Source organism: Phaenicophaeus curvirostris, chromosome Z, assembly GCF_032191515.1.
Source record: "Phaenicophaeus curvirostris isolate KB17595 chromosome Z, BPBGC_Pcur_1.0, whole genome shotgun sequence".
Taxonomy (NCBI): Eukaryota; Metazoa; Chordata; class Aves; order Cuculiformes; family Cuculidae; genus Phaenicophaeus; species Phaenicophaeus curvirostris.
This window is the reverse complement of record NC_091431.1, coordinates 42938304-42951637: the sequence shown is the minus strand read 5'-3', so window position 1 is coordinate 42951637 and position 13334 is coordinate 42938304. Positions and strand designations below refer to the sequence as shown.

At 39.4% G+C, this 13334-nt stretch overlaps 1 protein-coding gene across 1 annotated transcript in view; it reads right to left on the bottom strand.

Moving 5' to 3' along the window:
- The window catches only part of MPDZ (multiple PDZ domain crumbs cell polarity complex component), a 96753-nt gene extending 88963 nt beyond the window's left edge, over positions 1 to 7790 (bottom strand). Inside the window, exon 1 of the mRNA XM_069880060.1 lies at positions 7744 to 7790. Coding sequence (XP_069736161.1) covers positions 7744 to 7763 — 20 coding nt within the window. The 5' untranslated portion in view covers positions 7764 to 7790. The remainder of the gene's footprint in view (positions 1 to 7743) is intronic.
- Positions 7791 to 13334: the final 5544 nt, after the last annotated feature.

The following is a 13334-nucleotide window of genomic DNA, read 5'->3' as shown; positions in this document are numbered from 1 at the left end:
TTTGAATATCATTGAAGGGGTATGTACTGAGCTGTGCATTTTATTTTATTGTTCGCAATGGTGCCTTTGTATTCCTGATAACTGGAAGGCACTTTAGTCTATCATCCTGACTTGAATCTAGTGAGCTTAGAATTATAGAATCATCAGGCTGGAAAAGATTATTGAGTCCAACCATGCCCCTCAGCACCTTGTCTACCTGTCTTTTAAACACCTCCAGGGATGGTGACTCAACCACCTCCCTCAGCAGCCTGTGCCAGTGCCCAATGACCCTTTCTATGAAATTTTTTTCCTGATATCCAATTCAAACCTCCCTTGGTGCAACTTGCGGCCATTCCCCCTTGTCCTGTCACCTATCACTTGGGAGAAGAGGCCAGCACCCTCCTCTCTACAATCTCCTTTCAGGGAGTTGTAGAGAGCAATAAGGTCTCCCCTCAGCCTCCTCTTCTCAAGGTTAAACAGCCCCAGCTCTCACTGCCGATCCTCGCCCTTCACCAGCCCCTTCACCAGTTTCATTGCTCTTCTCTGGACACGCTCCAGAGCCTCAACATCCTTCTTGTGGTGAGGGGCCCAGAACTAATACAGGATTCAAGGTGCGGTCTCACCAGTGCCGAGTACAGAGGGAGAATAACCTCCCTGGACCTGCTGGTCACGCCGTTTCTGATACAAGCCAAAATGCCATTGGCCTTCCTGGCCACCTGGGCACACTGCTGGCTCATGTTCAGTCAGCTGTCAACCAACACCCTCAGGTCCTGCTCCTCCAGGCAGCTTTCCAGCCACTCTTCCCCAAGTCTGTGGTGTTGCATGGGGTTTTTGTCTCCCCATTGCAGGATTCTGCGCTTGGCCTTGTTAAACCTCATCCTGTTGGTCTCAGTCCATCGATCATCTGTTCAGAATCCTTTGGAGAGCCTCCCTACCCTCAAGCAGATCAACACTTCCTCCCAGCTTACTGTCTGCGAACTTGCCAAGGGTACGTTCAATGCCTTCATCCAGGTCATTGATAAAGATACTGAACAGGACTGGACCCAACACTGAGCCCTGGGGGACACCACTTGTGACCAGCCTCCAGTTGGATTTAACCCCATTTACCACAATTCTTTGGGCCTGGCCATCCAACCAGTTTTCCAGGCAGGGGAGGGTGCACCTGTCCAAGACAAAGGCAGCCGGTTTCCTAAGCAGAATGCTGTGAGAATGCACTCAGGAAAAATGAGTTTTTCTTGAAACTCTGGAGAAAATTTGGGAAAGGAACACTGTTGACATGTCTGGGCCACACAACCTAACTAAAATTCAACAGGGCCATTAGCTACAGAACTAGAGCAAAACAAGCATGAATCAATCCTCATATTAAAAGCAAGAAAACAGCAATTACATAGATTCACCTAGAAGCCAGGATGATCGTATTGACAAGCCTATACTATCTGCAGGTTATGCACAAACCCCAGATCAAGTGAGTTTAAAATGTTTTTAAGGTCCATTGCCAAGACTTCCCTTAGTTCCAACATGCCTGAGGCTTCATATCTCCTCATTCTACTACCTTTTAGTTTGCAATATATCAGTATAGATCATCCTTTCTAAGACAATATGCCACTTTTGAATCTGACTTTGTCAAAGCATCCTTATTTCATGATCCAAAGTAATAAATAAAAACAAGCCTCTATAAATTTGTTTTCTCACTTGGCAAGGCAAATCCCAGCACATGATTAACAGAGCTGCAAACCAATTCAAATATCTTGTATTTTCACCTTGTCACCCTATAAAAACAAGACAAAAAACCCTCTGTTTTAGCTGGGAAGTAACAGATGAGACTATTTAAACATTATGAAGGAAGCTGCCTTTCTCAAACCTTAATCACTAATAGCTTTCCTTTCTAGATTAACAATCTACTAGCTCTTCTTCTATTCCAAGCCCTTATTTACAAATGGAGGTATCTATGTCTTGTTCACAGGTGTTTTTCTCAGTGACAATGACATTCAAAGCAATTCCTTCCTGTTTCACTGTTCAGTTCTTCCTCTAAAGCTGCTCTTGGGGCTGTGTTGTGGATGTAACCAGAGAATTGTGGGGGGGGGAAAAAAGATGTGAAGCATTTTTCAGTCATTTCAGTGCCACAACCCTGCTTATCACAATACAACATGCACAAGCACATAGCATTGCACATTCAGCTCTTATTTTCTGAAGAAACCCATCCAGAAAAACACACGGTTACTCTGAGGGACTCAAGAAAAGACTTAGGTGTGAGAAGTTGTTACCTTCTGGAGGAGATGGATGTTGTTTTATATTATGATTTAATTTGCCTAATATCTCATTCTTGGTGTGCTGTGAAATGTATGTTTTACAAGTGACAGAACGGACAAGGCTACCACTGTGTTTGCACAATCCCAGAGGAATGAACTCTGAGGACTTACAATGAAAGCTTCCTAAAAGCAGACACGAGTTCTAAACATCACCACAGATGGAGATGATCCTACCTAATTTCCATTTTAAAGAAGTCCTTAGCTCTGCTAAGACACTCACGATATTCTATTTACATCATGCTTTAGAGGCAGGAATAAATCTCCAGAGCTATCTTAGAATCAGAAAATCCATTTTGAACTCTCAGTTCCATTCTCCTTCTTTTCTATTTGTATCACTGGTGAATACCTCCTCAGTTGACCAGCTTAATACTTTTATTGATTGCGGCATTAAGCAGGAGTAAGACCTAAACTGCCACCAGGGTGTTTTCCATTAGGACACTTCCTCTGAAAAAGCAGCAACGCAATAAACCACACCAGCATTTCTGCATGTTGCAGTCCAGGATGACCCATTTGCTCTGCCTGCACTCTGAAATGGTGAAAAGCCATGACTGTGCTCCTGCTGTGCCACATCCATGCAAATGGGATCTGTCAGCACCAGCTTATTGGCACGTTAACATAGCTGAAGTACAGGGGAAGCAAGCGCACATCTGTCCAAAGTGCACCACAAAGACATACCCACCACCCCCACTACAGCTGCAACTCCTGGACTTCGAACCAATTTGCTTCTAGGTATTTTAACAATAATGCACTTGAGAGAACTATGGAGGTATGCATGATTATTTGCTGAAAGGCGTAAGTCTATCACTTGCAATAGTGAATATCTTTATAAGGCAATCACAGACTTCTAGATACACAAATGGTAAGTTTTATTTTTGATTCTCTCATTTTGTCTACTCCTGGTAGTCTGCATCACAGAACCCTGTGGCCCAAACCAGCCCTTCTATACATGATACAAATACTGTTCACACCTCAAAGAACTTACTAGCTTAGCTCAAAGCAGATTTAACTATTTTTGTATTTCAATGCTAACGTTCATTAATGTCTTCACCGCAATAAGAACACAGACTAACTGAATTAGACTTTTTTTATTGGCAACTTGAAGAAACACTGTTAAATAAATAGCAAGTTAAATTCTCTTTCAAGTTTTTAAAGGCACAAGTACCTGAAAGGTCTGGCTTTATAAAAAACAAACCAAAATCTTTTCTTCCTGTTTTGTAACAGGGATGTAGAAACCAGAAGTCATTTTAGAAACGTACACGGTAAGAAACATGCAATCTTCTACGAAGCACACACAAAAGTTAAAGATGATCCCTTTCAAACTTACACTCTTGAAATTCGCTTCTTCCCATGAAAACAAACGTGTTAAATATACACTTCTCCGCTATTTATGCTGCCCTTCAGTTCAGTTTCCAGAAAACAGTCGGCATGCTGCATCTCTGGTTTCTTTGTGGCCCCTCCTAGAACAGTAAAATCCACAGGTGCCAGAATTTCAAGAAAACAGAAATTAATTTCATGTTCACTACCTCCTTTTCACTGCACCCATGCAAGCCACTTAGCTAAACAGACTAAAGATTTATGGAAAGCGAAAGGTGACCTGCTTCCAATGATTACTTTTTCCACATGTAATCACGTGTTTCCTACAGGGAAACTTACTCTTTTCCATTGATGGATACTCCACCTACTATTTCGCAAAGCTATTTCAGATAATACCCTGGAAACTAATGCTCATCGCACTGGATTAGCACACATGCACGTCAAAGATAGAAAACACAGTAATAGGCTTTGCCCTGTAGCTCCTGCGTTGCTTGAAGTGCTCTGAGGATATAGAGGAAATGCCTATGTTAAGAGTGATCTTCAGGCCCAAACTTTGGCTAGGAGTTGCTTGAGATTAAAACTAAATCTGTCTCAATTAAGCAGTATGGTAATCACAACATGCATTTTATAGCTGTTAAGAAGAGTATTTCAAAACTTTAACCTAAATTTCAACACCTGAGCCTAGATTTGGCTTGGCTAGAGATATCCTCTCATAGTTGATTTTCATCCTATGCCATTTACCTCCCCTACTTTTTGGCTAGCAATCTCACAGGCATGTTGTGTTTGCACTGTCTGGCACAAGATGGAAATGAAACCACACAGGCTGTGGAAAACACTAATTACTCCTGAACCTTTGGTTTTGCCTCCAGTTTCTAGAAGCTCTTCCGTTTCTCCCAGTTACCTTCTGCATGCTTGCTACCACCCCAGAGAAGTACATTCAGATGATTGCCAGAATCCTTCAGGGGGGAGTCTTTTCAACATTACGGTAAATGAAACCACTCACAGTAAATTGAAAAATCTCACACTTTTGTATTTATTCTCCTGCTGTCACAAAGGTAATTTTTCTGTTGCATACAGCGCTTTCTAGGATGACTAGCAATATTATAAGGACCTGACAACTGCAGCCCAACTGGTAGAGCATTCACTACACAGAATGAAAGTGATACACTTATTCCAGCACACAAAGGAAGCGTGTGGAAATAAAGGTGGGACATCAATGAGCAACAAAGAATGGAGGATAAACAAAAAAAAGAACCAAACAAAAACAATTGGAAAGGAAGAAAAACAAACAACTGGAAAAGAGGCTAGTGTACCTGTTTCAATGGCAGGGCAACAATTTACCCCATTGATATCAACCACATGGTTTCATCACCCAAGATACCCTGGACTGCACACTTCTGGATGACAGCAGAGAGAACTGGTTGAAAGTAAGGATTTAATACAAACAAAAGTAATGTGCACTGTTCCACAAGGAACAAAGCAGATTTCCATTGACTACCTGGAATGTAATAGGCAAGAGAGAAAACCTTGACATTTACATTTAAAAGCTATGCTAATGACAAATTGTTCTGAATCATTCAAAGCAGAAATAAAAAGGTAGTTCAGAAACTAACAGCATCTATTAAGATTATAAGTAGTTTTGTTTGAAAGGTGACATTACTAGCCTCTTGAAATTTAGCACAATGCTAAATGCATCAAAAAAGATGTAAAAAGATGTAGCGGTTCTGTATGTTAAAGTACTGTGATAGAATTGAATAGCATTATGTATTCTGAATCAACTATAAAAATAGATTTTGAACATTCAGCTATTTTTAAGCTTCTGTACACGTCACACTACTGTATTATAGAAACTTAAAATGCTTTTGGATTAACAACCGATCTCTTCACTTGTGTCTAATGAATAATATTCTGTACCACAATAAGGATCCACCCATGAGCCTAATATCCACTTTAGCTGGTGTGCAAGTTGTAGCTGCAATTTGGAAATGGGCCTCAACTATACTTAATACTTTCACCCACCGATAAATGTGTGTGGTACAGAGTACTCAAAAGTAATTTGTAGAGAGTATTGCAAAACAAACAACACGGTAATTAATTGGAAACACTTCCATCTAACTTTTGAAATATGGGATTAGTTTCAGAAACTGAAAAGCAACCTTTTAATACACGCAGAATATATATGACACTACATATACTGAATATATGAAACCCAGCTATAGTTAATAATGCCTCTTCATGTTTTTGGCATAGGGAATTGATCACTATATTCATTAAACTTCATGAAGTACAGTTTCTATAAAACTTCTTAATGTACACCATATTATTCATACAGGTGACAATAGCACGCATAGATGAATGAATAAGAAGCCCCACTAAACAGCTGCCAGTAAGCTTCCAGTAAGAGTCGACATTTTCCTTACAAAAAAAATAAATTCTCATTGTATATTGTGACAATATTGCATAAATAATGCAGAAAATCATTACACTATGTTACAAGACTACTACGCAGTGTGTCTTGTATCAAGGACACAGAGGATTTGAAAAGCCTACAGAAGAAATACTCTAATACTGTCCAGGCCAACGATTGCATAAACAACAATCAACACTACTCCAAATCAATTTCTATGTGAAAGAAAGTTCTGAAAACAAAATTGTGTATTTATATATTGATTGTTGGAAATGCCAATGGTGAAACAAAACTGTCTTTACTGATGATGACAGAATATACTGTCAGCATGGCATTGTATTGGCTTAATCTACTTCAGCAAGGTTCTTAAACACAAAGCCCACTGGAAAATTTAGAAGTATTCTCCACAGGATTTGAAGTCTTCTAACACGAAACACAGAGCAGAGGTCTTTACAATAGTTCCCAGTACACTGACTAAAGCGCTATCCATTAAAACAAAATCATTTACAGCAATCTGCACATCTGAGAAGTTGTATGCCATTCCTCTTTGCAAAATGCACAGACGCTGAGCCAGACAGAATACAAATACCATTTATTAGCATGTAAGTAGTGCAGTTCTCTTTTCCGTAGTGCTGATATTGATCTAACTTTCCTAGTGCACTTCTGTGCAAAGATGGGGAGAATGTATCCAGTTCCTGATAAAACAGGCTCTTAAAAGCACAATAAAACCAATTAGGAACATCCGCACTGATCTGTAAAGTAACACACGTTACTGTTAACAAGATATGGGAAAATAAAACATATGTATACTAGAAAAAGGTAACAATTTTGAAAAGAAAACAATAAGGTGAAGTTTTCCGTCATAAAAAAGGTTGCTAGTTAAGCTGGATATAACCTTAGATATTTTTATTCTACATTCTTTTCTTCTAATGCTATATTATTTTCCATTTTCACAGGAGTATCAAGTAAGTTTTCCCAAAACTATTTCCCCACTCTCCCTGTTTCTAGTTTAGATGCTACCCTCCCTGCGAGTTGCTATTGTTTTGGAGAATGCAGTGCTGATATGGAAACCATAAGGCATTACACAGCCAAGGCTTTTGCAGCAGCACAATTCAGACCTTTCAGCTCAGTTATGGCAAAGCACTGCTCTGCTCCAACAAGAGGCTTCTGCCACGCTTTCTAGCGCCAAAAATAGGAAGGATGTTTTCTGTTCCAGAGCTTACAGCAACAAAACCACCCGCACGTTTTGAGATGCAAAAAAACCCCACAAAGGGATGTTGCTGATAAACGCAAAAGGAAAAGAAAAAAATAATAATACAATATTACTCAGCCAAACGGCAAATCAAATCTGATAGATGCGATACACGGTGTTTAAAAGGTCGGCTTTGTCAAGATTTTGTTGTTGTTGCTGCTGCTGCTCTTTTGCGCTTTTTGGGTTTTTTGGCGGTTTTTTTCCCCCTACGTCTCTTTCCGCTAACGCGGGACGGGCACAACCGCACAAAGCCACCCCGAAAAAGCGGAGCCTCCGCGGGGCAGAGCCCGGCCCCGATACGCGACAGAAAAGGCGGAGCGGGCAGAGCTCCCCGCCGGGGCTCGGCCGCCGCTCGCCGCCCGCCGCAGGCCCGGCCCGCGGCCCCGGGGATGGGCAGCGCCAGGCCGGGCCCCACCGCCCCGCCGCCCCCCGCCGCCTCGGCCCGAGAGAGAAACACGCGCCCCGAGGCCGCTCCCCTCGACGCGGAGCGGGCTCCCCGCATCCCCGCCGCGCCCCGCTCTTACCCCGCTCGCCGCCGCCGCCCCGCCCGCCCCCGGGCACCGCCCCGGCCTCGCGGAACCTGATCCGGCCCCCCGCCCCGCGGCTCGCCCAGAGGGGGGCGGCCATCGCCTGCCCTCGGCAGGCCGGCAGCGAGCGGGGAGGGGGCGCGGGAAGGGAAAACGGGAACGAGTCGGGGACGGGGGAGCTGGGGAAGGAGAAGGAAAAAAAGAAAAAACAAATGGGGGACTGGGGAGATGGGAGAGGAAAAGAAAAAAGGAAAAAAATCAAATGGGGAAGGGGGGAAATCGGGAAGGAAAACAAACAAAAAAAAAAAAAACAAATGGGGGACGAGGGAGATGGGAAGGGAAAAGGAAAAAAAGGGGGGAACGGATGAAATCGGAAAGGAAAACAAATAAACAAACAAATGGGGGACAGGGGAGATGGGAAAGGAAAACAAACAAACAAACAAATGGGAACGGAAGAAATTATGAAGGAAAACAAAAAACCAAATGGGGAACAGGGGAAATGGGAAAGGAAAAAAAATAAAACAAATGGGGAAGGACGGAAATGGTAAACAAAAAAAAATTGGGAGCGAGAGAAATGGTAAAGAAAAAAATGTGAAGAAGGACGGGAAATGGTAAAGGAAAAAAACCTGGGGAACGGGGAAAATCGTAAAGGAAAACAAAAAAATGGGGAATGAGAGAAATGGTGAAGCAAAATAAATGGAGAAGGAGGAAAATGGTAAAGGAAAGAAACAAAAACCATGAGGGGAGCAAGGGAAGTGGTAAAGAAAAAAAAACACAATGGGAAGCATTGAAGAAAAAGATCCAAAATGTGGCACGTTGAAAAAAAAAAAAAAGAAAAAAATACGAAGCGTTGGGAAATGTTAAAGACAAACAAAATGGGAGACGTTGGGAAATACTGAAGGAAAAAATCTGAAATGGGGCATGTTGGGAAATGTCGAAGAAAAGAAAATGGGACGTATTTGGAAATGTTAAATAGAAAATGGGAAATGCTGGGAAATGTTAACAAAAAAGAAAATTGGAGGCACTGAAGAAAAAATCCGAAATGCAGCACGTTGGGAAATGTTAAAGACCGATAGAAAAGCGGAAACATGGGGAATGTTAAAAAAAAATGGGAAATGTTAAAAAAAAAGGAAAACATTGGGAATATTAAAGAAAGTAAAACAAAATGGGAATGTTGCAAAATGTTAAAGAAAAATCCAATACAGGACATATTGGGACATGCTGAAGAAAAAAGAGCTAAAATGGGAAACATTGGGAAAGGTTAAAGAAAAAAAACACGCTATGGGAAGCGTTGGGAAATAGTAAAGAAAAAAATCCAAAACGGGATACACTAGGAAATTTTTTAAAAAAATGGAGAATGTTGGGAAATGTTAAAGGAAAAAAAATTAAATGGGAAGAGTTGATAAACGTTAAAGAAAGAAAAAGAAAACAACAAAATGGCAAACGTTAAAAAAAACCAAACAAACAGAATGGGAAATATTGGCAAATGTTAAAAAAAACAAACAAAATGGGGATTTTGGGAAATGTTAAAGCAAAATCCAATACGGGAAATACTGGGAAACATTAAAAAAAAACCTGAAATGGGAAACACTGGGAAATGGTAAAGAAAAAAACACACTATGAGAAGCATTGGGAAATATTAAAAAAAAAAAAACTAAAATGGGATACATTAGGAAATCTTAAAGACAAAAAAAGGGAAATGTTAAAGAAAATAAACCAAAATGGGAACGTTGGGAAACGTTAAAGAAAAAAAAAAAAGAGAAACATTGGGAAATATTAAAGAAAAAAACAAGACACATACCAAAAAAAAAAATGCAACAAAAACAAAACAAAAAAAATTGACGCAAAACCCATGACAAACTTACACTAAATCATGAATACAGTCATAGGTCTAATAGAAAGGTTGATTTTCTCTCCAAGCAACAGGTGGTCAATGCCTTAATGAAAAGATCATACTGTGCTTGTTTCACATAGAATTAGAAAGTCTTAGAATGGTGTGGGTTGGAGAGGACCTTAAAGATCATCCAGTTCCAAACCTGCCATGGGCAAGGACACCTCCCACCAGACCAGGCTGTCCAAGGCCCCATCCAACCTCGCCTTGAACATCTCCATGGATGGAGTAGCCATAGCTTCCCTGGGCAACCTGTGCCAGTGCCTCTCCACTCTCATTGTGAAGAAGTTCCCCTTTATGTCTAGTTTAAATCTGCCCCTCTGCAGCTTATGCCTATTGTCTTCACTCCTATCATGACAAACCTTGTGCATATACAAGCCTACATACATAGAAAAATTGTGAGAATAAAGCGCATAATGCAGGTACACTTGGAAAATGTTGAAGTATTTTTTTGTTTATTAACTTTGCCTCAGCTAGCAAACGTTATCAGCATCACAGTCTCCATTTTTCCTTGCCAGAAGACAATTCTTTGCTGTAGATGTGATCCATGGTGTTAACATTCTCCACTGGGCAATGAATCTGGGCTGTTAGGCTGGGCACATTGGTCCCCACCTCTTCTGTACACTCTTCATGCTCATGCTTTCTGATCTGATTCGGTTTGGTTCTTTCTCCAAATCGATTTTAACTATAAGTATCACTGTATTCAAGTGATAGCTAGTTTGGATTGTATTTTTGTCTCAGAAACTAAGGAAAGTTATTGCTTTGGTGATATAATGGAATCTTGCCTTATTTATTTGAGAGAGGATCAATAAATGCAAGCCCAGTACAAACACTTTCCTAAACAGAACATTTATCATGTAAACTTTAGGAAAGAGAGCTCTTTGTACATTGCATGGATTTTTGGTTTTAGTTTAAAATATTAACTTCTGAAAAAAGTTTACCCTCCAAACAATATTTCTTTTCCTACACATGGCAGATTGAAGAACTCCAAATGAATGGCTGCCTTTTCCTCTGCATGCAATTACACTTATTTAAGAATCACTCTTTCACTTTTTTGCTAAGAAAAAGTAATTTTCAAATGTCAAGATTTTATTTACAAGTTACATTTTTCAGTCCAGCATGTTCTGGTAAGCATAATACTTTTTAAATTTAAATATAGAGGCTCTGTTTGCTATAGCTAGTGTATTGAATGATATATGCGCTATTCCACTGGCTTTCTGTGTTACATGAGTCTTTATTGAATCCAGAATGAAATATTGAAAACAAGGTACAATTTATTTGCAAGTATCATTGTTCAATAAATAACCCACGTTAGATACATGAGGGCAAAATCAGACAGCTATTGTTATTTTTTCTGTTGCTCAGGCTTTAACCTTGGCATACCACCAAAATAAAATACAGTGACTGTAATGGGCTTGTTTGGAGCTAAAACCAGGTAAAAATTAGGTGCAGTGGTACTTTACTTTTGATATATGTCGTCAGCTGTGTAACAGTTCTTTGCAGTGCAGTTGGTGTTGGTATGGAATATACCTGTCAGATAATGTTTAACATGCAAACTGCTCTTCTCAAGTAGGATTGCGTTTCCAGTTATAGCAGATTTTGTCAAGTCCCTTGAAGCATGTATTAAGTAGATTATACCTACTGAAGTTTGGAAGTTTATGGTACCTTAGGCCTTGCCTGTATTAAAAATATTTTCCTGGGTATAATTATGCTAACGTAGCTGTACCTGCAGTCCTAGTCCTCTCAGTAAACGTACAAAACATCTGTAATGGGAATGTGCATCACAGTTACATGATGAGTTCTCCTATACAGTAGCTGGTGACTGATGAAGAGTCAAGCAAAAACTGTTCTATAAAAGCAAACTGTTTGAGGCTGGAGTACACTAGTGTTCTTGTGGATGTATTTACTAGTAGGTTTAGAAGGATAACTAGAAAGATATGAACAATTAGTATTGAATCATTTTTTTTTCTTGGTGTAAGTCTTATGAACCAAAACCAAGGAGTATATGTGTCTGTTAAATCATTCATCAGACCACTGTTGGGAAATGCAGTCTTTTAAAATAGTAATGGAAACAGGATCTAGCAAATGAAATGAGAGTGAGAGTCTGATCCTGCTCTGAGTTGCAACCACATCTTTGACAACACTTATAGCACAAGTCAATTTATTTCCCAGCAAAACAGAAGCAATCACAACATGAATTACTTAGTTTCATCACTTTGGATATTATGTTTTGGTATGGGCATTGCTGTTGCAGGCCCCAGTGTAGTATGGGTAGAATAGGTAGAATATATTAGAGATTTAGAAAAATTTTGAGAGGAAGGACTCAGAAGTATTTATGTGTTTTATATTTGTGCTTGAAAAATTCCATCTCTGAACTTAGAATAAAATATGAAGAGAGGAGTAGGCTCTTTTCAAAAGCACTACCTTAATTAAAAATTTAATACGTTTTTGCGTGTTTAACCTTGCTTTTCAATATTACACCACCATTTTGTTAATGTGTATTCATGTCTATTTATAAATACGTTAGACACAATATTACACTTTTCAGCAGAGTGTTTATTCAAAATTTAGGTTAAACACAACTAAGAACAACCTTTCTTTGTAAGAAAATGGTAATACAGATTGCATTTTATTCCCAAGTGCGTAAACCAAGAATAATCCGTTGCATTCAGTGCAATTAAATTGTAGAAAGCCAATCTGGGATCAAAAGTAACTGTGATCCTACTCGTTGTAGCTGTTAATATGAGTATGTTAAGTAAGCAATTATGCATTCTATCCTTATCTGTCCTAATAATGCTGGATCACTATCTTTCTTCTGATTTTTCGTGGAGCTCTATAACGTAGTATTTTTGTACTACATTTTCCAGAAGTTATAATAGTAGAAGCATACAGTGAAATTAAATATAGCATTCTTGCTCTACGACCTCAGCATAAAGTTACGCTTAAAAAAGTCAGATGGCATGAAGAAACTGTGAGTTGAAGTTGACACCATGCATGTTGTTATGCAGAGGTAAAATTAAGAACTTTCTCTTAACTTTGGTGCTTGGAATTTATTCAGTTTTTTTGATTATTATGCTGGCAAGTACAGAATATTAGTTTCACTTACTGGAGCATACATGCTGGCAAGAATGGTGCATAGATTTACATTTTAAAGGTTTTTAGGGAAATTGTCTACCCTGGGGACATACTTCATAACTGTTATTACTGCTGTTGGAGGTTACACATGTGCATAGAAGAAAAAGTAAGTCTCACAAGGTAAAACAGAGTAAAAAAATCATAAAAGGTATGTTAATTATTTATAACTACAAAACAAAATATTTGAAATTATGGCAAATTAAAAGGGCATTTATTTACACACAAACAGGATTGTTTAAAACCACAGGCCTTGCCCATAGCAGAGAAATGAAGCCAAATAAGTAACAATGCTTATTAACCTTATCGTACATTTTTCAGACACATAATACCTACAAGGAGAGTCTGTTTGCATCAGATTAAGGCTTTTTTTTTTAAAAAAATGTTTTGTTCTGACAAAGGTGGCCTTATATTTGACAGACTCCACTCTCAGAAATCTAATTTAAAAGGGGTTTTTTTTCAGAGTGTTTCAAGGGATAGAGTCCTAAGCAACATGTGATCTGGGGTGGTTATCAATGCAACA